This window comes from Danio rerio, chromosome 18 (genome assembly GCF_052040795.2).
Source record: "Danio rerio strain M-AB ecotype USA chromosome 18, GRCz13ab, whole genome shotgun sequence".
In the NCBI taxonomy this organism is placed as follows: Eukaryota; Metazoa; Chordata; class Actinopteri; order Cypriniformes; family Danionidae; genus Danio; species Danio rerio.
The window spans coordinates 37,831,633-37,858,429 of NC_141038.1; the positions used below are offsets into that span (position 1 = coordinate 37,831,633).

General features: G+C 35.1%; 1 protein-coding gene and 1 long non-coding RNA gene across 8 annotated transcripts in view; one reads left to right on the forward strand and one right to left on the reverse strand.

Moving 5' to 3' along the window:
* The window catches only part of LOC147832892 (uncharacterized), a 599,182-nt gene that overhangs the window by 456,858 nt on the left and 115,527 nt on the right, over nucleotides 1-26,797 (reverse strand). The window lies entirely within an intron of this gene.
* lekr1 (Leucine-, glutamate- and lysine-rich protein 1) overlaps nucleotides 1-26,797 on the forward strand; it is a 268,106-nt gene that overhangs the window by 117,997 nt on the left and 123,312 nt on the right. For all 7 annotated transcript variants that reach the window (XR_015515142.1, XR_015515141.1, XM_087293331.1 and 4 more), the window contains 2 exons: nucleotides 3,380-3,543; nucleotides 23,652-23,837. Coding sequence is in view for 5 of the 7 variants with exons in the window: in XM_087293331.1 (XP_087149457.1) it covers nucleotides 3,380-3,543; nucleotides 23,652-23,837 (350 nt within the window). In the remaining 2 variants the exon portion in view is untranslated. The remainder of the gene's footprint in view (nucleotides 1-3,379; nucleotides 3,544-23,651; nucleotides 23,838-26,797) is intronic.

Genomic DNA, 26,797 nt, shown 5'->3' on the forward strand with positions numbered 1-26,797 from the left:
GGATGTCCTTCGAAAAAGAGTGGGGGTAACCCTTGCATTCTGGCCAAATTTGCCCATTGGCCTCTGTCCATCATGGCCTCCTAACCATACCCATATAATATATGGTCTCCTTGACACCAATCAGCTGGTGTGTGGTGTGCGGTCTGAAGCAATATGGCTGCCGTCGCGTCATCCAGGTGAATGTTGCACACTAGTGGTGGATGCAGAGATCCTCCCATTGCACTTTAAGAAAAGCGCTTTATAAATATAAGCAATTATTATTATTATTATTATTATTATCATTATATAAAGTTGTATTTCAGCCAAAAAGTAAATGGGCAATATCTGTTATGTGATGTGGACACTGACAAGGGAGGTGCGAATCCAAACGCAGGTTTACTGATCAGAGAATGGTCATGCAGGCAACAGTCAACACAGGGGCGAGCAGATGTACACAGGAAATCCGTAATCATACGTAGTCGTAGTCAAATAACAGGCGAATGGTCTGTACAAGCACGCAGCAGTCAATGTAAACAAACAAACAAGTCGAGGGTCAAAAACAAGTCATTGCAAGGCAGGGGAAATGTTCACAATGACCCTATAACAACAACACTCAGCCCAGATGTGTGTGTTTGGCTGAATATAAAGTCCTAGTAATCAGTCTTTGACAATCCTCCGGCTGTGTGTGTGAGCAATCAGTCAGGATCAGGAACCGGTGTGAGTGTGTATGGTGCATGACTGGAACTTGTAGTCCATATAATGGCAGATTTGTAGTTATGTGTGATCTGTGTTTACCAGCGATCTGTAAGGATTAGATCGCTTGCGATTTTGACAATATCATACACTCAAGATGTGTTTGGTGCAATTTGTTGCTATTTTCAGTCAAGCGCAACCCTAGTTTTTCACGTTTTAAGCTACACTGTTTAAATAACAAATCCATTTGCGCTACTTTGTGGACTCATGGGTGTGTCGGTCTAAAAAGGTGGTGTGTTGAAATAGACTGCGTCACCGACCAAGTAAAAGCTGGTCTAAAGTCCAGTGCAGAAAGCGTTAGTTATGTGCCTATGCAGGTTCAAATGGTTAATACACATATGATTTACCGCAATACACAAATATCTTTACATATGAAAAAAAAAAACAAAAAAAACATAAAGGATTAAAATGTTAGAAAAACTTTTTTTTTTTTTTACATAATTATAAAAAACACTACCTCCATGCCTTCTTTATGTCCGGGGGGCTTTTCTCAGTTTATTCATGACAATTTGCATTTTAAATTATAATGTTGTTATTATTGGCAAGATTATATATTATATGCATATTCATATTTGTTTTTAATAAAAACAAGTTTAGATTTGTCCACCTGTCAAGTTTTGGAGATGTATGCATCACAATGGGGCATTAGAATACGATGTGTGTTTGGATATAACTCGTTATTATTGTTTAGTTAGAAATTTGCTGGAAATTAGAACTGAATTTAGAAATAGTTTTGAAACTTTGAATCTTTGTGCTTAACAAACTAAATTAAATATTTAGGCTAAAGGATGTCTTAAGTGGAGTGCTTTTTAGCAAAAGTAAAGAAAAGTGAAGAGTAAAAGTAAAAAGAAAGTAAATAAGCTGATTGGTGGAGGCTAATTCTTTATCCTCGCTGCAGATGGTCTGTTTACTGTTTTCTCGCTAGTGAAGCATTCAGTTTGTCCATTCAGTTTTTCCACTCACAAAGTCTGGCAAATATATAGCAAATGCACCATGGCTCAATGCAACTGACTCTGAAGGGCGTCACACATCGTATGACAGTTGAAAGTAACGCACATCAGACGCACACATTCGTATGCTTATTAAAATTAAACTAATCAGATGGCTCTCTGTGGCGTGGCAGAAATATGAACAGTGTCCTTAGTCATGACTGGGGCCGTGAACAGCTGCCAACTTGCAGCACTGGTGTGTGTACCCTGATAGAAACCTATGTTTAGAATTCTAAAATGCATGGCGCTGTGTGGCATGTTTATTCGGTCCTTAAAATAGCAAAATTGGATTCGGACATGCCCTTAATGCTTTTGCGCCATGCGCTTTAGAGATAAAGATGTTTCTTAGATAAACATGTTTCTTGTTGAACATAGCTTCAACGCTTCCCATTTACTTAGAATAGGTGAGGTAAGACGTTGCCGAACTGCATTGTGGATCCGTCGGCGTCACTTCAGAGGCGTTGCTTGCTGCAAAAGTTGGAACTTGCTCAACTTTTCAAGGGCCGACAGAAGCGTCAGCCAATCAGATTGCTGTATGCAAATACATCAGCTCAGACAGTGGCCTATAGCTGACTAATGTCATTGGCTGACGCTGCTATGATGATCGCGTCAGCCCCAACTTCAGACACACCCTCTGTCAATCATTGACGCTGAAGCCCTGTGTGAATGGGGCGTTAGAATTATAAGGTTTTATCTTACATTTTTGTCAAAATTGAGATATTCACATATTCTTATTAAATGAGAACTTATTTACATTATGGGATTTTTAATTTTTTTTTTATAAATTGTTTACATTTTAAGACTTTAAAAAAAATGTTACACACATACTGTTTGCTATGGAATGCAAACACTTTAAAGCTCAATATCTCAAAATCATTTTTTGGATGTATCATCTCAGTTAATTCTCATGAATTACTTTGATATCTGGGTCAATTTGAGTGCATTTATTCGTTATATCTTATAGTTTACAATCAAATGGAAGTGATTTCACATCCTACATCTCATCTTTTCTCATCTGAGTTACATCCATTTTAGTCTCCTTTTTTTTCTTCTAAATATTACTATATAGTTACATTCATTTATTATCTCATCTTATTTCTTTCAATTTCTTCTCTCTTCAAAACTCAAAAATCTTTTTGCCTAATGTTTGTCTTGTCTAATCACTTGTTCTTTTACAGTTACTTCTTGGTTCCTCTTTAAATGTATTTCTCTTAAAACTGTTTTGTATTGCGTCCTTCTTTAGACTGAGGTTGCATTGTGAGACAGCTGACCCATTGGATTTATGTAGTACATGGAGTCGGCTGATCTAAAATGCTCTAAAGCAGTGTAGAAACGTCTAACACTTTAAGTAGCAATTCACACTGTTTAATACTGGCTACTTCTTATCACCTGCATATAAATAAGATATGAACTGTTTATTAGCACTTATGAAGTATGATCTTATTTTACATCCCTAATCCTTCTCAATACCTACTGCATTACTTAATATTAATAAGCAGCTAATTATTAGTTTATTGAGCTAAAAGTCTTAGTTAATAGTTTGTTAATGATTTGCTAATAACATGAACTGTACATTAAAATAAAGTGCGGCAAAGAAATACTAACGAGTTCTAACGAGTGCATACTGAATAATCCTTTTTTGTTTGTGTTTGTATCAGATCCAAGTCTGTGCAGCAGCAGAGGCTTCTCAGGAAGACTCTGGCTCTGCTGCAGTTTTCTCGAGGGGAGATGACGACTGTAAAGAACCAGTTAACTCACTTCCTGGAGACTTGGGACAACAGCAAAGCACTGATACAGCAGAGTTGCATCAGTGCTGACGCAGGTAATTAAACACATACACACACACAAAACAAGCATTGTTGCAATCTCTGTCCTGCTTTAGAAAACTTTTGTTCCTTTCTGATCTGTGTCGGGTAATGGAATGTGCATTTATTTAGCGGAATTTGGGATGTGTTTGTCTGTGTGTGTGTGTGTGTGTGTGTGTGTGTGTGTGTGTGTGTGTGTGTGTGTGTGTGTGTGTGTGTGTGTGTGTGTGTGTGTGTGTGTGTGTGTGTTTGTGTATGTTTGTTCTGAGAAATTTGGAGAAGATTCGGGCAGATCGCTGACACGCTGAGCATGACAGTCATTATATATCTTGTCACGGTCTGAAATTAAAATAAGAACACACTCTGCCTTGGCCGCTGTGGGTGCATGTCAGTGGCTTTGAGATGTAGGGCACACTGTACCCGCTGTGCTGAGATAATTGTACTCTAATGATAATAGAGGATGTGAGACATTTGCTATCAGAGCTTGGAGAGAGGAATGTGTTCACTGAAGGCAGGACCAATATAGGCCTGGGGGCAAGATCATGAGGATAGCAAAAAGCTTTAGGAAAATTAGATTGTTGTTTGCACATTGAACAAACCATTCATTCATTCATTCATGTACGATTATAGCTTTAACAACATTTAACTGTTGTTATTTATTTATTTATTTATTCATTTATTTATTTATTCATTTATTCTTTTTTTTCAAATCTTAGCTGTAATAAATTAAAGCCCAAATTAAGTAATAATAATAATAATTATAATAAAAATAATGTATGTGTATATATATATATATATATATATATATATATATATATATATATATATATATATATATATATATATAGAGAGAGAGAGAGAGAGAGAGAGAGAGAGAGAGAGAGATAAATTAATATAGATTAAATAGTTATAATTCGTTCAGAAACTCGGACATAGACCAACAAAAATCAGTCCTGAATCAGATGAACAGAAAAATCAGACACTCAAAAGATGTGAAAAAAATATTAAAAAACCTTTATTCATATAACTAATCTTTAAAAATTTCGACAGAGAGCTGCCTTCATCAGAGTAACAGTGATCAAGTGCATGCGTCTAGAGTTTCTTTTAAATGCTACGATCTCATGACCGAAATTCAACTGTATAACTGTAATATATATATATATATACTGTGTATATATATACTGTATATAAACAGTTTATATATATATATATATATATATATATATATATATATATATATATATATATATATATATATATATATATATATATATATATATATATATATATTAGAGCTGCACGATTCTGGCTAAAATGAGAATCGCAAATTTCTGGCTTAAAATAAAGATCACAATTTTCTCACGATTCTACAGATGTAAAATAAAGGTATGGTAAAAACAAACATACGGCAAAACATCAATAATAATATTATGTGTAGGTCTACTGGTTTCTATTATTAGTTCTATTCTACTTATATTAATTCTGATGTTGAAATATTATGTTTGACATATTTGCCTGTAAAAATTTGTCATTATCAGATTATATTCAACATTAAAGGCTAGAGTAGTTATACTGACATTGTAAATATTTATTTTCATGCACAACTCTGTTCGTTATAAAAGAAATAACATATCAAATGCTTGTCGTAATCAGAACTCTAAATTACGATATGATTATTTTAAAGATGTGCACACTTTCAATTACATTTTGACTGCTAAGTGCTTGCGCATACTTCGCGCGCGGCTCTTAAACGATCACTTTGTACCACAAACTGAATATTATTTACAACAGTATTATCTGTTAACAGTGCATGCAGTTTCTATTCACTTCAAGTAGACGCGCGTGCGTCTATTATTAGTGGCGTGCGCCCTCTCTGTGATAACAGCTCATGGTCAGCAGCTCACGTCACGAGTGATTTCTCGCCTGCGAAAACATTTTATGAAGACAAAAATGACATTTTTAGTTAAATTTTACCTTATAAATACAGTATGTGACTCACTCAACATCATTTGGAGTTGTCCATGTCACTGAGCAACATGTGTGAAACAATGAAAAGACTTGTGCGGCCGCCTTTTCTTCTCTCCTGAACTTGAAAATATGATTGACAGAATAGTAGAAATGCTGGATTAAGATCGTCTAGGGGGTCGAATCGAGATCGCGATCTTTTTTCCATTAATTGTGCAGCTCTAATATATATATATATATATATATATATATATATATATATATATATATATATATATATATATATATATATATATATATATATATATATACAGTTGAATTAAGAATTGTTAGCCTCTCTTTGACTTTTATTTCTTTTTCAAACATTTTCCAAATGGAACAGAGCAAGGACATTTTCACAGTATGTCTGATAATATTTTTTCTTCTGGAGAAAGTTTTATTTGTTCTATTTCGGCTAAAATAAAAAGCAGTTTTTAATTTTTTAAACGCCATTTTAAAGACAAAATTATTACCCCCTTTAAGCTATATATTATTTGATAGTCTACAGAAAAAACAATCACTATAAAATAACTTGCATTATTACCCTAACCTGCCTAGTTAACCTAATTAACCTAGTTAAGCCTTTAAATGTCACTTTAAGCTGTATGGCAAAGATAAAGTAAGTCAGTTATTAGAAATGAGTTATTAAAACTATTATGTTTATAAATATGTTAAAAAACTCTCCGTTAAACAGAAATTGCAGAAAAGAAAAATAAACAGGGGGGCTAATAATTCTGACTTCATCATATATATATATATATATATATATATATATATATATATATATATATATATATATATATATGTGTGTCAATGGTAACAGGTTTTCAGCATTCTTCAGAATATCAAGTGTTTAACAGAAGAAAGAAAGTAATGAAGGTTTGAAACAAGTAAAGACTGAGTAAATGGTGATCTGAACTCAAATTATGTTCAAGTAATGCAAATTTGCAGTGTCAGCAATCAGAATCAGCATGCTTTTAAATGGACTTCTGTGTGAGCTGCCTCAAAAGACAATTGGTGTTTTTTTTTTTGCCTGTGAAATTTCTTTCAAATTCTGTCGTGTGTTTACATCAAGATAGCCAAATCTATGTTTCAGTTTTTACAAACCAACCTAGTTGTGATTTGCATGTTTGCACATATATGTTAAGAGTATATTTGCAGGCGTTTGTTTGGTTCAAACATCTTTATGCAAATGATTTAATGCACTGACAATAACACAAGCGTACTTGTTATGCGTCGCTCAGCATAGTTTTGGTTAGCAGATGATTTGGGTGCCGTAGGGTGAGTTAACCTCTCACTCACCCTGTGGGGTGTGTGCGCGCAGACGTTTGGAACCGCCCTTCTTCTGCCTGTTGCACGTTCCACAAAGCTGCCAAATTCCAGCAAGTGTGTGCGTGCGTGTGTCACTGAGAGGTGAATGAGTACAAAAGGCTAGAATCCTTTGAACCAACGGACAGGTATTTTGTTTACAGTAGCCTAAGGAGTGTTTAGGCTTCGCTTTTCCTGCCTCCCTCTACCTGTCTTTCAGCATGCATGCGTAGTCAGATGCATATTTCTAAATGTGCGTATTTTACCACGCTATTCTCCAGTCAGATCAACAGAAAGCATAAGTCATAAGTGTCTGTTTGTTCATGCAGGTTTTGCTCCTTTTCGAAAGACAGCCTGTTTGTGTGCAGAAATGCACAAACTGTACAGTATGTGCGTGGGTAAAGGCCAAACTGATATGGGTGTGGGTGCTACAATTATGCGCTGCTACCTGTCTGTCTGCTTTCCACGGTTATGAGACATGAGGGGCAGACGAGATGAGAGTTGAAAGGTATAAAAATTAGTAAACAAATGACAGAGGAAGAAAAATATGAGAAGAAATGTCAGTATTGTATGTCAGTATTGTTGTCACATTGTAGGTCTGTGGTCTAAATTTCCTTTCTTATTGATTGATTTATTGATTGATGAATTGACTGACTGACTCTGACTGACTGACTGACTGACTCTGACTGACTGACTGACTCTGACTGACTGACTGACTGACTGACTGACTGACTGACTGACTGACTGACTGACTCTGACTGACTGACTGACTGACTGACTGACTGACTGACTGACTGACTGACTGACTGACTGACTGACTCTGACTGACTGACTGACTGACTCTGACTGACTGACTGATTGATTGATTATTTGGTTGATGAATTGACTGACTGACTCTGACTGACTGACTGACTGACTCTGACTGACTGACTGACTCTGACTGACTGACTGACTGACTGACTGACTGACTGACTGACTGACTGACTGACTCTGACTGACTGACTGACTGACTCTGACTGACTGACTGATTGATTGATTATTTGGTTGATTGATTGAAGCAGAAATGCATTAACATGCCATTTCTAGATATTGACCTCATTTTGTGATGCAGAAGTGTGCTTGTTTTTGTTTTAGAACTTCCAATTCAGGCTATGAGAGAAATGTCAGGGAATAATAAACGGCAGAAAACCGTTCAACTACTATTACCCGCGGTGCAAAGTTCGCCCATGGAAACCTTTGGTTTGGCACCCAATCCTATCTGAAATGAGAGAGAGAATGATGGGGAGTTGATTGGAATAAATGATTTTGACGGAGATCATCATATTTAACATAGCCATTTGTTTAATTGTTTAATTGAGGAGCTACAAAAAAGCCAACTAAAATCAATTGTTGTAAATGAATCAGATTTTTAAAATGTAAATGCTGCTACTTAACAGATAGAGGACAATGCACAAGACATCGACCAGCAAATCAAGCCAAGAGCAGCTTGACTAGTGTTTTCAGCATTGATCTCCATTGTGTTATAAATGGGATTGTTTATGCTTTTACTATAGTAAGTTCATTAGAACATGTGTAAAATGATACTGAATCATTAAATACAACCTGGGCTCATACTGAAAATGTACCACTATATACATTTCTGGAGACCACCAAATATGCCCCAGGAGCCATTCTTTTGCAGTTTTTGTTTTCTCAAATTTTTGAGATCTCAACTTTCTCTTGCGAGTGCCATTTGCACCTGCTCTTCTCGCGTAAATCCAGCAGAGGCTGCTGACTGTTTGACTGACTGAAGGACTGACTGACAGATGATCGACTGACTCCCTCTTCTTCTTCCTTAAACCCAACCAATAGTATTTTCAAAATCACCAACTGACTCGCCCACCCACTTCCCTAAACCTAACTAACAATTTTTAAAAGCAATATAGATAAAGAAAAGCCCTCGCCTGATTTTTACCATGTGTACCCATTCTCAAACTGTTATTTAACTGTTTATTAGATTTTTTGGCTTCTGTTTCTTCTTAACTGCTTTCTGGAATCGTTAACCAGACTCAAACCCTGTCGTCATGGACAACTCCTCTCTGAGTCTCATGTCCGCTGATCTACATGGCTAGCTAATGGGACAAACTGGTAACAGCGCGAAAATTGTCCATACGAAGGTAAGTGTTCATTTGGTGAAGAGTGAAAAGGAACAGCGTCATACCGCTCCTTAGCGTTCATTTTAAAAATTAAATGCACCCATCCATAGCTCTGGCTACATAATTCACGATCTCCAGAAATGTTTATAGGGCTATGTCAGAATGAGTTTCTGAGCCTATGATTAATTAATGTTTCAAAAGAATGTTTTCTAGTTATTTTTAAATATTAGCAACTAAATTAGAAAAGTTTTCTCAGAGATGGGTTGCGGCTGGAAGGGCATCCGCTGTGTAAAAATGTGCTGGATAAGTTGGCGGTTCATTCCGCTGTGGCGACCCCGGATTAATAAAGGGACTAAGCCAAGAAGAAAATGAAAAAATGAAATTAGAAAAGTACACACGACAAATTTTATGTAATACGGTTTGGTATATTCGACTTCGGTCCGCCGCCAACATTGACAAATAGATCATAAAGCAGAATCTCAAGCACAATGTCTGATCCATGTGCTTGTTTCAGGGTGTCTGTGGGGTCTTAAAAAGTATTAAAAGTTGATAAATCAATTATGAGAAAATTAAGGCATTTAAAAGATATTAAAAAATCCTAATCATGTTTTAGAAGGCCTTAAATTTTGTTCAAGCATTGTCCAAAGTGTTTTCTATGGAGTGAGTTTAGTATCTAATGTAGTTTATGCAAAATACACAATGTACACATGCGTTGTGTTGTAAAAAAAAACCAAATGAGTGAAAAAGAAGGGATAACTCAGTTTAGGAGACTCAAAACAAGCAGGCCAAATTCATGTGTGTAAAACCAAATTCAAGAGCCTCAAATATTTATTTATATTCACAAAAACTATTTGCGCACAAATAATAATACATTTTCAAAAAGTATGATTCACAAATGCAAAACACCATGTTTATAAGAGCGTACAAAAAGTTTTGAATGTTTAAAATTTAAGAGTTCATCCTGAATGAGAATGTGCAAATCCTCTTTCACATATGACTCTCCTTGGATACGTGTGTGTGTGTGTATTTTTGACACTGTCCTGGCAGAGGCAGGCAACACCTTTCAGTCAATCAGATAAGAGCTGTATTCGATGTTACCCACTCTGCTCTCCTTTTGCGCAGACTGTTCCTCACCAGCATGGCGAACAGAGAAAGAGATGTGCAGGCTGCAAGCTAGAACTATTAAATTCCCTGACTTTCACTGACTAAAAACTTAATTTGCATTATATCTAATAAACATAAACAGGCTATTGTTGTGCTTTGGTTGTCTAAGATGTAAAATATACCCTATCATTTGGTAATAAATATATAAATAACAATTTTAAATCATTCTCATGAGTTTAGTTTTTCTTTATTAAGCTAGAAACAAAAAAATAAATTGACAATTGACTTAGTGTTTATTTGCTTATCACGTGCTGTAGTAAACTTATTCATTTCCTTTTGGTGAAAATCGAGCATAAATCGTGCTAAAACTCCTGTAGTCTTAGCTGTAGGCTTTTTTGACTGGATTTGATTAACTGAGGCAGCGACTCTGAACAAAAAAACTAAAGTGCTGTCCAATTGAATATTCTGATTTGCTGGTGATCAAGGACATTGTAGCCTAATAAAATATATCATTAGGCTATTTTGAAAGCAGTATGATATGTTAACACACACGGCAAAATGGGAAAATGTAAGTTTGCGCACTCCTGTTTGAAGAAAGATGAGTTTAAACAGTGGCTGACGCCTGTCGCTAAAACCATGTAACTACAATTGTTTATTAACAACTGCTTAATAAATTAAAGGTTCAAGATTAGAACTTGAAGTGGCGATGGGGTCTTAAAATACACTTAAAATGTCTTTAAAAAGTCTTAAAAAGGTATTGAAATTACCTTTAGGACTCCTGCATATACCCTGTTGTTTATATGGACAGTATAATAAAACAATAATAAAATGATTAGTTCACCCAAACATGTACCTCATTCTTGTTCCATACAACATGTACAGTAGGAGATATAAAAACTCAAACCATAGAACAATAGAGCAATTTTCACTTGTACACATTATCTATGGTGATTCATAGCATGTAAATAGCGGCAATATCATGCTGAAAGTAAAAATAAATATAAATGTATATTCAAGCAAAACAAGATTCGTTATTTTGGCTTCTGAAGTCCCATGAACCAAACTAACCAGTGAAAGACAAAACATTGTTAGGAACATTTTTACATTTGACCAGTCTCCACTGTAAACAAGAGTGCTCATCTAAGTCTGTCAAGACAAGGCAATAATCAACATTTTGCTAAAAATCTATAATACTTTTACTCAAGTAAAAAGTCATCTAAATACCGGAAGCTTGTAGAGGGTGAGTAAATTAACAGGAAATGTACATTTTTGGGTGACCTCTTTAGAAACAGCAGATTGTGTTGTAAACAACTCAAACAGCGCTTTATGATTGGCCTAAAGCAAACTTCTCATACTTTTTGACACTGTACATGCTCTTACCAGTAATTCTGTTCTTTGTTCACACCTAGCATCATACTGCTAATTAACTTGTATTGTAACTTCTCTTACAGGAAAAGGTTCTGCTCATAAATGATCTCTTAATAATAAGTATATCATTCATTTGCTACTGAAGACGGCAACTTTATAAGGTGTTAGTGACAACTGATTTATTTATTCAAAATGGAAGTAATACAAATGTTTTGGTATTTGTTGGCATTAAAAAACTAAATAAGCATAAAAAGCGAATCATGCTAATCATGATAATATACGACTGATATATTGTAACTGTCCTGATTATACAAAAAATAAAAAAATTAATAAAATGGTCCATTTGAGTCTTAGTAGACTGTCTGCTTAATATCTGTTGATATGCTCCTTCAACAGACATTTAACTGACTATAAGACTAAACTGTGCAAGTACATGTCAACTTACACTAACCCTAACCCCAATTTAACAGTTTACTTACAATCTAATGAGAACTAGTTGGCATGTAGATGCAATGTAACTTAAATTCAACAAATGGACCATCAAAATAAAGGGTAACACTTTACAATAAGGTTCATTAGATAATGCATTTACTAACATGAACTAATCATTAACAACACATGTACAGCATTTATTAATCATATTTGAACATTTACTAATGCATTATTAACATCCAAGTCCATGCTTGTTAACATTAGTTAATGCACCATGAGTTAACATGAACTAACAATGAACTACTGTATTTTTATTAACTAACGTTAACTAACATGAACAAATACAGTAGTAAATGTATGGTTTATTGTTTGTTTATGTTAGTAAATGCATTAAACAACATTAATGAACCTTATTGTAAAGTGTGACCAAATAAAGTGTGACCTATTTTTTATATTTTCTGTTCTTGACTTTTTCTTGATTTTCATAAACTCTAATACCAGCCTGATCACACAAGGAAGCAGAACTATTTCACGTTTGGTCAGTTTAGTGGCTATTTTGTACAAATTAATACGACTCAAGTCAAATGAAAATGTACAATTTTAAAAAGAAGGCCTGGCACCCAACACCGCCCCTAAAACCATCCGTCATTGGGGGATAAATTACAAATTCATATGAGTTAGCCACTAAATCGAAAAGTTACGAATTGCTGTGAAATTGTGTTGGTAATACATAGACTGATCATTTTATAATTTTAAATACACTGAAAAACTCAAAAAGTTAAGGCAATTCAAACCATTTGAGAAAACCAATTGCAACAAACCATTTAATTCAAAAAATTTATCCTAACGAGTACTGTGAACTTAGTTCATTTGAGTAAACGAGCAGAGTAAAACTCGATAAATAAAGAGAACTCAAACCGTAGAAACCAATTTCTACAAACCATTTTGTCACCTTAAAATGAAAAGGTTCTATCTGCATTCTGAATTATTTTGAGATATTGACCTTTGAAGTTTTTGCATTCCTAGTCCAATAATGTAAATAAGTTTTAATTTAATAAGATTATGTCAATAACTCAATTTTGACAAAAATGTCAGGTAGAACCTCATAATTCGAAGGTGACAATTTGTTAAAAAAAAAAAAAAACTAATCTATATGAGTACTGTGAACTTACTCCATTTAAGTAGAAGTAATGAGGTATTTAATTAACTCATTACCTTCAACACTGAGTTCATAACTCTTTAAATGTTTAGAATTAACTTTCTTTTAATTTTGAGTTAACTACACTCATTTCATTTGATAAAATTAACTTTTGGGTTTTACTGTACATTTTATTTCGTTAATTTTTAATCAGCACCTTGAAGCTCTCTATAAAAAATCAACACAAAAAAATACTTGTCTGATAAATTATGTAAGAACTTTCATGATAACTAATTACTAATTTGTTATAGTTGTGTAAGGTACAGGTAAAGTGCAGTAGCTCATTCTTTCACTGTCTCAGTTCCAGCTGATATGTTCTCTACACTGCTGCCTGTTGTTGATAGAGAATAGTGCAGTCGAGCATGCAGCATACATATCTCTAACTGGTGGTTTGGGCCAGAGCGAAGAAGTCAGACTGTAACAAGACTTAACTTGTGCACATTCTAATGCACTATTTCACTAGCACTGAATCTTTAGATTAGTGTTTGATTAATGACCAAATCTGAAACTTTTACATTTGATCTCATTCCCACTTTCCAGCATTAGGTAACAATAAGCTACTACTTAGAAACACTAATAAAGGCCCACCCAGGATGATAAAGATAACAATATGTTTTATTATTCTTATTGTTTACATATTAAAGCAAGTATAATGATATGTTGAAATTCTTAATCTGTTCTCCAAAAAGCAATGCAAACAAATAAAAGAAACATACAGTATAAACAGAATGAATTAAAGTTATTATAGTTATTCAGTGAAGAGCAGCCACCAATTCTTTCATTTTTTAATGTTTTAAACCGCATTAAATTACATTGTCACTTTAAGACACTTTACGTTGCAATTAATTACTCTGCTAACTGTATATTTTCCTTGAAGGTAAAACTGACTGTGTTTAAATGAAGTTTTAGCACATTATGACATTTTTGAGTGTATTTGTCCACTGAAGCGCACACCCAAAGCCCAACACTGCCTATACTTGTCTGAGATACGCTCCATCTTGGATCGCACACACAGAAGTCATCTGGGGAACAGCAGTGATTTTGCAGTATCAAGCATGTTGACAGTCATACAATGTTACATGATTTGACTGATCTGAAGGAAGTCTGGCAGTGTACTGCTTTAAAGTATGCGTCACTGTCTTTTCATAACCCCTTGAAGCCAAAATCAAAAACGAAACTAAATTAATGTTGATTGCACAGCCCTAGTCCCCACTGAATCTTTAAAAGCAAGTGGAGCCCCTAGTGGTTCAGGTGACATTTGGAAGTTGAGAATAGACATGGTCTGGGTTTGAAATGCTTCAATATGTTTGATTCCAACTAATGAGCAATAAAAACCTATACTGTAGCTCATTTCACACAAGAAAACCAGTAAATTGCTGTAAAATTACCTGAAGAACCTGAACTTTTGAAAACTGAACTTGAAAACTGTACTTTTTCCACAAAAACACCATTCACTCATCCGTTTCAAAACACTGGTAATTTCTGAGACATCATTAAGCAGAAATTACCTCTGAAAGGCAACATTTTTTTTTTTTAAACATGAAGATGGTCAGTCTTTTTGTTGATTTAATTTTTTTTTTTTTCCCAGAGACAAACCAAAATACTTACCTACAGGAGAAAATGTTTTTGCTAGCATCCATAGGCAGATGTGCTATAAAGGCAACTAAAAAATAAATAATGTTTACACATATGACTACACAGAGGTCTGTGCGTCAGACATAGCCAATTCTGTGGTTACATGGAAAAGTCTTTAAAACATAAATAGATGTGAATTGAACACTTTTGCATGTTTGAGTATATTCTGCCGTCTGTGAGACTCAATGAAAGTCTACTGTTGTTATACTAAAATCTGATTCCCCACTTGGCAAATCAAACAGCCCTCCGTGTGACCGCACATCACAGAGTTAAACTCAGCATTTTATTGAATGTTTTTTCCACTGTTGGCACTAAGAAAGAACATAGGAGTGTTTTGTTTGATTAATAAGCAGCAACTGTCTGGACAAAGGATCCATTGGCTTTAATTTCAGATAATAGTGTGGAGTGAATGCTTCATCTGCAATGGGAGGTTATGATTGGTCTGGAGTAGTTATCAGCACGTTCTGAACTTGTACATGCTCATACTGTACCAGCAATTTATCTTCTGCATTAGCAGACAGCAGAATCCTAGCATTTTACTTGTAATTTTACAACATCTTGTTCCGGAAAATCTGTTGGAATGAGCTTTTCAGTATTTTTAGTAAAAGAGCCTCTTCTCACATGATTTCTTTATGCCAGTTTATCGGTAATTTTCAAGAAAAGTCTGTATGTGTGAAATGAGTATTTGAAAGTAAATCTGAATTCCCCTCGTTTAAAGAGCATTTAAAGCTGCAGATGATATAACTAGATGGCATAAAACACCAAATGCGGTAACACTTTATAATAGAACTACACACTATGAATCAGTTTATAAATACAGATACAAATGCTGTATTGATTGGAGAAGGCTCATTCTTTATCCTTACGCTCCAGATGCTCTGTTTTCTCGCTAGTGAAGTGTTCGGTTTTTTCACTTGCAAGTCCGTCATGTATATAACAAATGCGCAATGAACGCAACTGAATCTAAAGGGGAATTTGAGATGAGATTCTGCTTGGTTTCTTCTCTATAATAAAATAATCTGTTATTTTACCAGTAAAATACCAGTTGTATTTAAGAGTAGTTGAGGGTTTTTAGGATAATTCAGAATGAGTCAGTAAATGATTAATAAACCATTGAAATCAACATTTATATGTCTTATTATTCAGGCATATACTATTAGTTAACTAATATGTTAATAAATGCTTTATTAAGGGATTTATAAAGCATAAATAGTCCTCACTTTAGATTAGGTCACAAAACTAGATGAAGTTGAGTTAAAAAAAAGCATTTATTAACATACATAGTAACCATTAATATATGCCTGAATAATAAGACATATAAACGTTGATTTTAATCGTTTATTTATGATTTACTTACTAATTCTGAATCATCCTAAAAACCCTCAACTACTCTTAAATACAACTGGTTTGTAATTAATGTGATACTTAGTACAACATAAGTATGAACAAAGTATGAAATAACAAAGTATGAAAGTACAATTATTAAGCACATTTTAAATACGTTTGTAAGTCAAGAATAGAGCATTTGTAGCTGCAGTTATAAACTGCTTACTAACGCTTATTAATGTGGAATTAATGCTTAACAGATAATAAATTCACTATTTGCCAATGCTTAATAAATGAATTATAGTGTGTAGTTATTATAAAATGTTACCCAATATGGTATCTGAAGCTGTCAAATTGGCTTCAACAGAGAAGGACCAACACTCCAAACAAACAAATGGTCAGAATGTAATTGAAGATTACCAAAACAAACTTTTTTTTGTTTTTTCAGTCGAATAACTTGCATGGATTAATTGTTTACATGAAAATGATTAATCTGGGGCCACCACAGCGAAATAAACCGCCAACTTATCCCGCATATGATTTACGCAGCGGATGCCCTTCCAGCTGCAACCCATCACTGGGAAACATCAATACACACTCACTTAGGCCCTGTGTACACTAGTGCGTTTTAGTTTTAAAATGACGTTTTAGAATGAAAACGATCCGCGTCCACACTAGCGTTTCACCCAGCGTTTCTGAACAGCTCTCCGTCTACATTAAAATGGAGAAAACGCACATCACGTGACCAAACACACACATTCTGGCATGCGCTGCAGCGTGCTTTAAGCACATATTCTTATGAGAGCTGTGCACGTCGGACTGTACATAGAGCATCTCCCGCTGGGTCTAATCTCACTATATATGTTAAAGTTGATATTTAATTCATCTTGTTGTCTATATCAAAAAACATATTCCCCAATTTTGGTCTTTTGAATCTATTACTTGTTCTCAGGTAACGTGTTTTGGCTGAGCGCAAGTATAAGTTAGGTTAATATCTAAATTAATGTCACAGCGGACACCGATTCTGCACAATTGACTGATTGCTTGCCTTTTTTTCTTAATTGTATAAACTTATTGTACGTTATACTTTTAAAATGGCCATTACTGATTATTAAAACTAATATTCAGTGAAAGAGAGGGTATGTTTTGTATTTTCAATGAAAACAAAAGGAGTCAGTAATGTTATTGGCTCCATTTTGTTAAAAATATGCATATAGATGACACTCATATTTAGCTACACGACGCCTCAACATTTTTGATGTCTGTTAAGTTGCTAATATCAAAATGAAAAAAGCAGTTCCTCATATCATGATTTCAGTTTATTGTTAAGATAATGAAACAGCATAGCCAGGGTTTTTAGACAGTGAAACAGCATAGCCAGGATGATGTGAATGACTTTATAAATGACACTCGAGAGTTTGTTTTCTTACACAGAGAGGATGCGAGACTGAACTGTGTGTAGGCTACTTAATATTTAGGAAAAAGCCCCAATTAGAGAGGCGAATGTCGGCAGCCCCGCCTTCGTTTTTAGATGTCTCCGTTTTCCCCCATCCACACTGAGACGGAGCAGCAGCATTTTAGAATGAAAACGGCCTCTTCAACATTTCCAAAACGCTCTGTTTTCAGGGCTCGAAAACTCTGGCGTAGTGTGGACGGATGACGAAACCTTAGAAAAACGTATGCATTTTAAAACTAAAGCGTATTAGTGTAAACGAGGCCTTACACTCACTGACCCAGCTGAGGCTCGAACCAGCGACCTCCTTTCTGTGAGGCGATTGTGCTACCCACTGTGCCACCATGACGGCAAATTTCAATGTACTTTAGAAAAATAAACATTGTAAATTTTGATTTGACACAGACTTTATGATTGACAGCACAGGCATTAGAATTAAACCAAATTAAAAGTAGTTTCAAAGGAGAGATAATTTTAAAATCTAGAATTAGCTTTCTATATATTTATTCTATTGTGTAGATCATACATAATTTTGCTGTTATTATTTAGCAACAATCGTGTAGAATCTGTTGCTATGGAAATGAAAACAACAGTTTATCCACTAGAGTCCTTGCATCTCACATGGGAAAATCATGGATTGGCAGCCCTGGTAATTACCATTACCAAATATAGGTCATAAAGTGATTTGTATTTTATCAGTGTGAACACACCCATAGTTATCTGTACAGACATCATTCTGGGTGTAAACACTTTTTAACACTTTAATTTCCAATGGTAAATAGTAACTTTATTTTTTAAATCAGTATAATGTAGGTAATATTCATTGGTACAGACATGCCCCTATTGTTCATTTATCCTGGGAAAGCAAAAAGCAAGTTCAGACAGACTCACACAGGGCGGGACTTTAGATTACACTCCGTATACACACACAGGCATTATGAAGTAGAAAGTTAACAAGCTTTATCCAATGTATTTACCAAACCCTAACCCACGCTGGGTCAGCACTCACAGCTGCTGTTCAGGCGCTTAGTCAGCTCAGAGAAACAGGTAGGGTTTGAGTTTGTGTGTGTGCGCCTTGTATTCCTTATATTGTGGGGACCAAATTTCCCCTCAGTATAGCATTATAGCATATTTTGACCTTGTTCCCCAGGAAAAAAATGAGTGGCACAGAATCAATTATTTTAAACATATGGTTGGTTTAAGGATGGGGTTGGGGTGGGGGATATAAAATACAGTTTGTACAGTATAAACATCATCACATCAGTAGAAAAAACCCTTAATCCTGAAAGACCCTAATGTAATTGTTTTTTTTTGTTGTTTTTTTTACATTTTATTAAGTTTTTAGGTTGCAATATTGCAATTTTGGGCCTTACGCAGAACTATGACCAGTTTTGTTTACCCAATTCTCACACTGTATAACTAATGTCTTTGGACTGTGGGTAAGTAAGTAAGTAAGTAAGTAAGTAAGTAAGTAAGTAATGTGTATTTATATAGCGCATTTATTGGGTTTGGCCATACACCAAAAAGCGCTTCACAATCAGGAGAGGTGGGTCTCCCCACTTCCCCACCAGTGTGCAGCATCCACTTGGAAAATGCGACGGCAGCCACAGGACAACAGTGCCAGTGCGCTCACCACACACCAGCTATAGATGGAGTGGCGAGACAGTGATAGAGCCAGTTCAGTGAATGGGGATGATTGGGAGGCCATGATGGGTAAGAGCCAATGGAGGAAGATTGGCCAGGATCTTTACGAGAAGTGGCATGGTATTTTTAATGACCACAGAGAGTCAGGACCTTAGTTCAACGTCTCATCTGAAAGACAGCGGTCACTGACAGTGTAGTGGCCCCTACACTTTACTGGGGCATTAGGACTCACACAGACCGCAGGTCTTGACTCCCTGCTTGATTCACTCACATCACTTTCAACCTAGTTTTCCCATGTGGTCTCCCATCCAGGTACTAACCAGGCTCAGTCCTGCTTAGCTTTAGTGAGTCTTGGGCTGCAGGGTGATATGGCTGTGGCTAACTGGAAAAACACATTATTGTGTTATATATAAGATAGCTGTACAAGTGTGCATGTGCATGCGTGTGTGTGTGTGTGCGTGGGTTTGTGTGTGTGTGTGTGTGTGTGTGTGTGTGTGTGTGTGTGTGTGTGTGTGTGTGTGTGTGTGTGTGTGTGTGTGTGTGTGTGTGTGTGTGTTGATGTACATGACAAATGAGCAGGTTTAGGACTGAATTCAACTGAGCTGATTGTAACTCACACTATAACTTGAAATGCTTCAATCAGCAGGCAGAGGTTTGCTCTGCTTCTCTCACTTCATCTGTTTATGTGCAAGCACGTCATTGGTCTGGGTTGTTGACATGAATTACTGTGCCCGCTGCTGTTGTTACAAGTTCTCTGGTATTTTCTCACCCATCAGAGAGTTTGCTTTGTTGTCATCTATGTTATGCCATGCACAAGTACTTGTTTGAGATTTTCCAGAGTTATTAATTTCCCTTTATTAGTTGATTGATTTGTTGCATGTGGTTCAGTCTGTTATTTCTTTATTGTTGATGGCTCACAAGTATTCACAAAAACGATCCATATATTGAAAAATTTTTAAATGAATTTTTCAACCCAGGCTCATTCTGGAAGCCCTGTGGAAGTTTCTAAAGGCCGCGAAATACGTCCCGGGAGGTACGTATTTGTGCAGTTTTTGTTTTCGTGAATCCGCTTTTCCTGCCGCGCTGTTCTCGCCTAAAAAGCCGCTGGAGGCCGCTGTCGAGCGACCTTCTGTCCGACTGACTGAATGACTGAACGATTGACTGGGTGGCCAGCCAATCGGCCGACCAAGCCACCCTCCCCCTCCTCCTCCTTCCCTAAACCCAAGCAACGATTTACAAAAGCCGTCCAGAAAAAGAAAAGCCCTCGTTTTCGCCTCGTTACAAACTTGTTCGCTTTATTTTTTTGGATTCTGTTTTTTGTCTTACCTGATTTCTTACTGCTCTTCCCCAGAATCGAACCCGGTCATTGCCGCAGCGGCTCCTCCTCCTCCGGGCACTTCGCCGACGTAATACGATGAGCTAACCAGACAAACTGGCTGCAGCGGGAAAGCCCTCCACACGGAGGTGAGCCGACAGCCGGCGAGCGCAAAAAGGAGCGGTGTCACACCGCCCTTTAGCGTTCGCCTGAAAAAACAAAATGCAGCCAAACGTACCTCTGGCAACGTAAATCGCGGACTCCAGAAACGTCCACGGGGCTACGTTTTCAGAATGAGCTTGGGTTGGAACTTTTATATCATCAGGACAGAAAGACGTTTGATCTTTAGCAGGTCTTAAAACTTAAAAAAAAAAAAAAAAAAAAAAAAAAAAAAAAAAATATATATATATATATATATATATATATATATATATATATATATATATATATATATATAAAACCTCAGTTGAACAATAAAATAGCATTAACAAAATAAGTCAGGCTGTGGTAATAAATGCCTTAACAGCAGAACTTTTAGGATTTTTGCTGTGTGCTAATATATTGTCTGTCCGACAGCAAAAGTTTAACAAAATTTGGTTCCTCTCCAAAAAGACAATGCATCTCATTCACTAAACATCTGTGTGCATTTTTTTTTTTTTTTGGTCTGTGAAATTTTCATATAGATGTTTTCACAAATAGGTTATGATTTATCAAAAACTTGCATACTAAAATATAAAATTGCTGCTATTGCAGTCCATGATCTAACAGTGAGTTTTTACATGCACATTGCGTACTTACAGAGCTAGCTATTTCAATTCATTCATAGTAAAGTGGAATGTAATGCACTGTGTTACTGTTGATGCCAGCTGATGCCACTCACGACACGTCAGAGTCATGTTGTGACTCACAACTTTTTACACACTCTCAGAAAAAAAGGTACACGGTGGTACTAATAATGTTCCTTGAGGAACAGTTGTACCTCTGTAAAAATTGGACCTTATATGGTACAGAAAAGACATCTTATGATACTGTTCTGTGCCTTTTATGGTACAACTAAAATGAAGGTACACAATTGTTCTCAAATAAAAAGGTACAAAAACTCCTTTATTACAATACCTATAAAAATAAATATGACTGAAAAGACAAAGTGATTTTATGACAAATGTCCATATTAAAACTAGAATAATCATTTAAAAGCAAATGTTTAAAGAAACTTGTAAACAATAACTATTATGTTCTATAGTAAACGTTACGTTCTAGTAAAACGTAAAATCATAGGTATTGTAAACTAAACATTTAAGGCATTTTAAATAAATATTTGGTAAGCATTTTTTGACACTATTAAAGTACAAAGTGTCTTGTCACTGTAGGGGTACCTTCATGAATCAGATTTGTACCTTTGATGAATACAGACAGGTTTTAAAAACCAAAGGTACATTTTGTTTTCCCATGGTACAAATCATGTCCTTAGAGGTAAAAACTGCAATGTTACAAATTTGTTTCTTTGTCTTATGGTACAATTCTGTCACATAAAAAGGTACTGCCCCAGTGACAAAAGGTTTGTACCTTTTGTGGTACAACATGGTACCATTTTTCTGAGAGTGAGGAGTGCACAGATATGCTTGCTGAGAGGGATGACTGACTGTTCAGTGACTAAAAGGTTGTCCAGAGAAGTACTTACTAATAGAGTTATTTTATTCAGTTCCATAATTGTCTTTTTCTGAGTACCAGAATATTGGAAAGCCCTTATGTGGAACTGGTTTTGGGCAGGTGTTTTGCAAATTGTTAACCTTGTATGGGCGCTCATTTATTATACTCCAAATTCATAAACAGAAGTTTAAGAAGAAGCTCATGTCTTCACCTTGGAATTATAAGGTTCCATCAGCATTCTAAATGATTCAAAATGAAGTTTTTGCATTTCATATAGCAAACAATACATGTGTAACAGTTCTCTTTCATACATTAACATGACAGAGACCCTAAATGTACTCTAAATGAATTATTGAATTATATTTATTGAATTATATGCCCCGTGAATTAAAATAAATAGTTGGGTTTCAAGGCTTAATATCAAATTTGAAGATGTTAAAAAGAAACGCAATGAGCAAATGAGTTGTTTAACAAAGTTTAATAAACACTGAAAAATGTGACTCTATATATGCACAAATAAAAATATATTTTACATTTAATAAATTATTATTTTTAATAGCTGTTTCTTTTCCAACAATGTCAAAGTTAACCCTTTATCTTATTGTCCAAAATACTTCTAAATCAGCGCATTTACACACATCAATTTTGTGGTCTTTCTCGCTGTCAACAGAGCAATCTTGCAGAATGACAAATAAAGCTGATCCTAATTGGTTGGTGCATTCGAAATGCTGATTGGCTCACAGAAAAAAAATAAAATAAAAAACCTTATAGAGCCAAGCTAAAGCTTGACTTTGTAGATAAAACCTTTTTTGTTTTTTAAATAAAAAGTCTTAAAATGTAAACAACTTAAAAAAAAACATCCCATAATGTAAATAAGTTGTCATTTAATAAGAATATGTCAATAATTCAATTTTGACAAAAAATGTCAGATAGAACCTTAATTCTAAGGTGACTGTGCATACATGCATTATGAATAAGACAGAAAGTTTACATGAGAAGTTCAAATTAGTGTAAAAAAAAATAATATGTGTGGTTAAATAGGGTGTCTTAACGTTTTCAAATGGCTATTTTTTTTTATAAAATTTAATGACTTATAGATATTTCAAAAGAGCATACATGTACATACATACATGAATACATATACTTACTTCAGCGCCACCCCAAACGAACCTCAGCTCTGCCCCAAACAGTTTGTAACGTGACTACCACCATCAGTTCAAATGGCCTGTTTACTGTCATTATCCAGTCTGCTTTAGATGGGGGAAACCATACTGGTTAGATTACCCTGCACCTCACTGAGCTCGTTGTCATTTCAGCAGGTCACATTCGTTTACATTTCTTGTTTTTATCATTATTCATATTTTCTCCTGAGCCTGTTTTTAATTTTTTATAAATCTTAAAAATACTGGATATTGGGTTGAATATCACTGACGTCAGTGCATAGCAAATCATATTAAACATGATTTTAAAAATTTACTATTCAAAACATGAAAAAAACTCTTTTTCTCACTAAGCCTTATCACTTTTGTGTTTGTTTTTTGTTTTTTTTCCAGAATGTGCTCATCTGAAACAGGAAGTGGATGGGCTTCAGGTGAACCTGAAGACGTTGGAGGTGGAGGTGCCAAAACTAAAGTCATTCCTGGAACCAGCAAGAGAACAGATTCTGCAATTGAAGAACCAAGTCCAGACCCACAAACAACTACAAAACCAATACCAAGATGCCTGTTTGCTCATAAAGGGTGTGTATACCAACAGTTTAAAAGTGATGTCATCTTTATGGCTTTAGGAAAAAAAAACAATTGAAATATTTTTACTGAATAAAATGTCTTGACATAGAACTTATTTTTTAAGTTCCGGCATGTTTTAAAAGATGATATCAAAGGATTGAAAGGATGAAAGGATTTTTTGCTTCTGATTATTTCTAATGTTTATCACCGCATAATTTGCAATCAGACTGCTAATGTGTGTGTGTACACCAGTGGGCAAATGCTGGGTGTAACAAGCCGAGCACACAGAACTTGCAGATCAAAAAGGATTCAACGGTGAATGTCAGCTATAAGAATAAGTGAAAAGTACTGTATAAAACAGGTCATTTATATAAAATAGATCAAGATATAGCAATGGGAATACAACTAAATTTTAATATTTTTATTTTTTATTTTTATTTTTATAAAGAATTTTAGAAAACCATTTAGTCACACTTCATTTTGATGTTCCGTTGGTGAATTTGTTGCATCTACATGCCAACTAAATCTCAGTAGATTATAAGTAGACTGTTAGGTTGGGGTTAGGGTTAGTGTAAGTTGTTATGTACTTGCAATGTTTCTTATAGTCAGTTAAATGTCTGTTTATCAGCAGTATCAACAGATATTAAGCAGACAGGCTACTAAAACTCAAACAGACCATTAAAAAAAAGTGTTGCCAACCATTTCAGACAAAATTAATGAGTAAATAAAATGTAAGCTTACAAGAACTACAGAAAAGTTTAACAGTCTTTTAAACAGCATAACACTTTTCCTTTAAGTCGTTCCCCTTAACTCATAATTGGAGTGGGTTTTTATATTCTATAATGTCATGATTAATAACTGTATTAAAGCACTATTCAAACTTCATTAAATATATATGCAAATGCATAAATGCTAAAGCTTAACAACAACAAACTGGAATTATATTACAATAATACATTACTATATGTCTGCAGAAGCGTAATGATATAATATAATTCATATGTAAATATCCCAATCCTGCCACAACACCATCATATTGCAACTGCTACTGCAGTAAATTATGGTAACTCTGTGAGAGGCTTGTAACTGTTCATGGCTCAGTGTTGCTCATGTTTGCCAATGCTGTTGAGAACATCAGGGGGGTATTCCAGAAAGCTGGGTTAACTTACCATCTGCTAAAACCTAAACTCTCGGTTGATTTACCCAAAACCTGCTTACCGCGAGTATGTTGGTTCCAAAACAGGTGACAAGAGTTAGTTAAATCAACCTCCTGAAGATAACCGCGGGTTAATGCGCGTGCACGGCACACACCTGAAGGCATTTTCAGTAGATCGCCGAATTCACGAGTCACCATAGAAAGTCACGGTGAGGAAAAAAAGGGCAACGCACTTTACAGAGGCGAAGCTGGAGGTTTTAAACACAGAGATTACACATCTGCTTCAACGAAGGAATGAAATATAGAATAAGAAATAGATAAGAAATAAAAAATAAATAATAAGAGAATTTATTAGTTCATTAAATTACACATGCCACCCTTCATTTTATTGTAATGATAAATTAAACTACTCTTTAACACCCTTTTTGAGTATGTTGTGTAACCATTCATGCATTTATTTTTCTTGCCATTAATTTCTTAAGGCCACAATATGTGTATTGACTAATAAGGCTCATAGAAATTGTAATCTTTCTGGAGCTAGAACTCTGTCCAAAGTCATTAAACACAGAAACATTATCATAAAAGGTAATATTTAATTACTGGAGCACTTTATTTAACACTCTAGAATATTCTTTCTGACATGCAGATAATAGTAAGAGGCCTTTCTAACTGCTGTGTCCTATAATAAAGGCTTTTCAGTGGTTGAGTTTTTGACTTAAACCACACACTCTGTCACTGTTGTAAGTGATTGTTGTCAGGTAGCTTTAGGTTCTTTTTATTTTGCATGCAGACGAAGTTCCTTCTGCCTCAACTAACAAGCAGTGTAAGAATTTTCTGCACTTTTCCATATTTGAATATTACTCTTGGATCACAAAATCTTTTATCTACATATTTAAATTCTAAAGTAGCTGTATAAGGTCCATCTTCAAAGATAAAGTCACATGAGCATCACCTTAAGGTGAGAAATGTATATGAAAAATATGTTACACGTTGAAAGGTGCGTGTATAAAGCAGTGTACAAAATCATTCATTTTATTTCAGGAAATGAAGAAATGAACAGACCAAACTATTTGATTAAACATAGTTTTTTGACTAATTATATATTTTTAGCACTCTTCCATCTGTTTTGTCTGCTTGGGTCACTGAGATTTCCTCTGGGTCAGGCTGCAGGTACGTGTCATCGTATAAGGCAGAAAAGGGTATCTTTTGTCCTCCAGCAAGTAACAATGTAGTGCTCAGTAATGATTCTATTTTATAATACAAATATAATAAAAATAAACATTGTGTTAAGCAACATTTGCTTTATAGTTTTTTTTACTATATTTGTGTTATACACTTGAATCATTACTTCCTGAAAATCAGCCATTTAGCCTCAACATAGTGATGAGGTGGGGTGTGTGATGAGCTGGTAAGTGGAAGCAGTAATGAGTTTAATAGTTAAAACACCAAAAGATTAAGGATAGAAAATTAAGTTGTACCTGCACACTTATACTTTGGACAAATTTTATATCATCAGTTTCCTTTAGTGACTGATGGAGCTTTAAAATCGGCTGCAATTAATGCACACAATAGCATTTAGAAGCCCTGAAAAAAATATTATATTAAAAAATGTAGGCTAGGTGTGTGCGTGAATGTATATATATAAGAACGACGTCCTACATCTTAAATTATAGATATATTTTCCTACAAAAGACAAAGCTGCCACTTATAATATTATACAGAAAAATGTGAGTGTGCAGAAGGAGAGAAAAAACACAAGATCTGTAAGTGAGCTTCGAACTCGCTCCGTTGAGCGCTCTGTTGTTCTTTATCGACG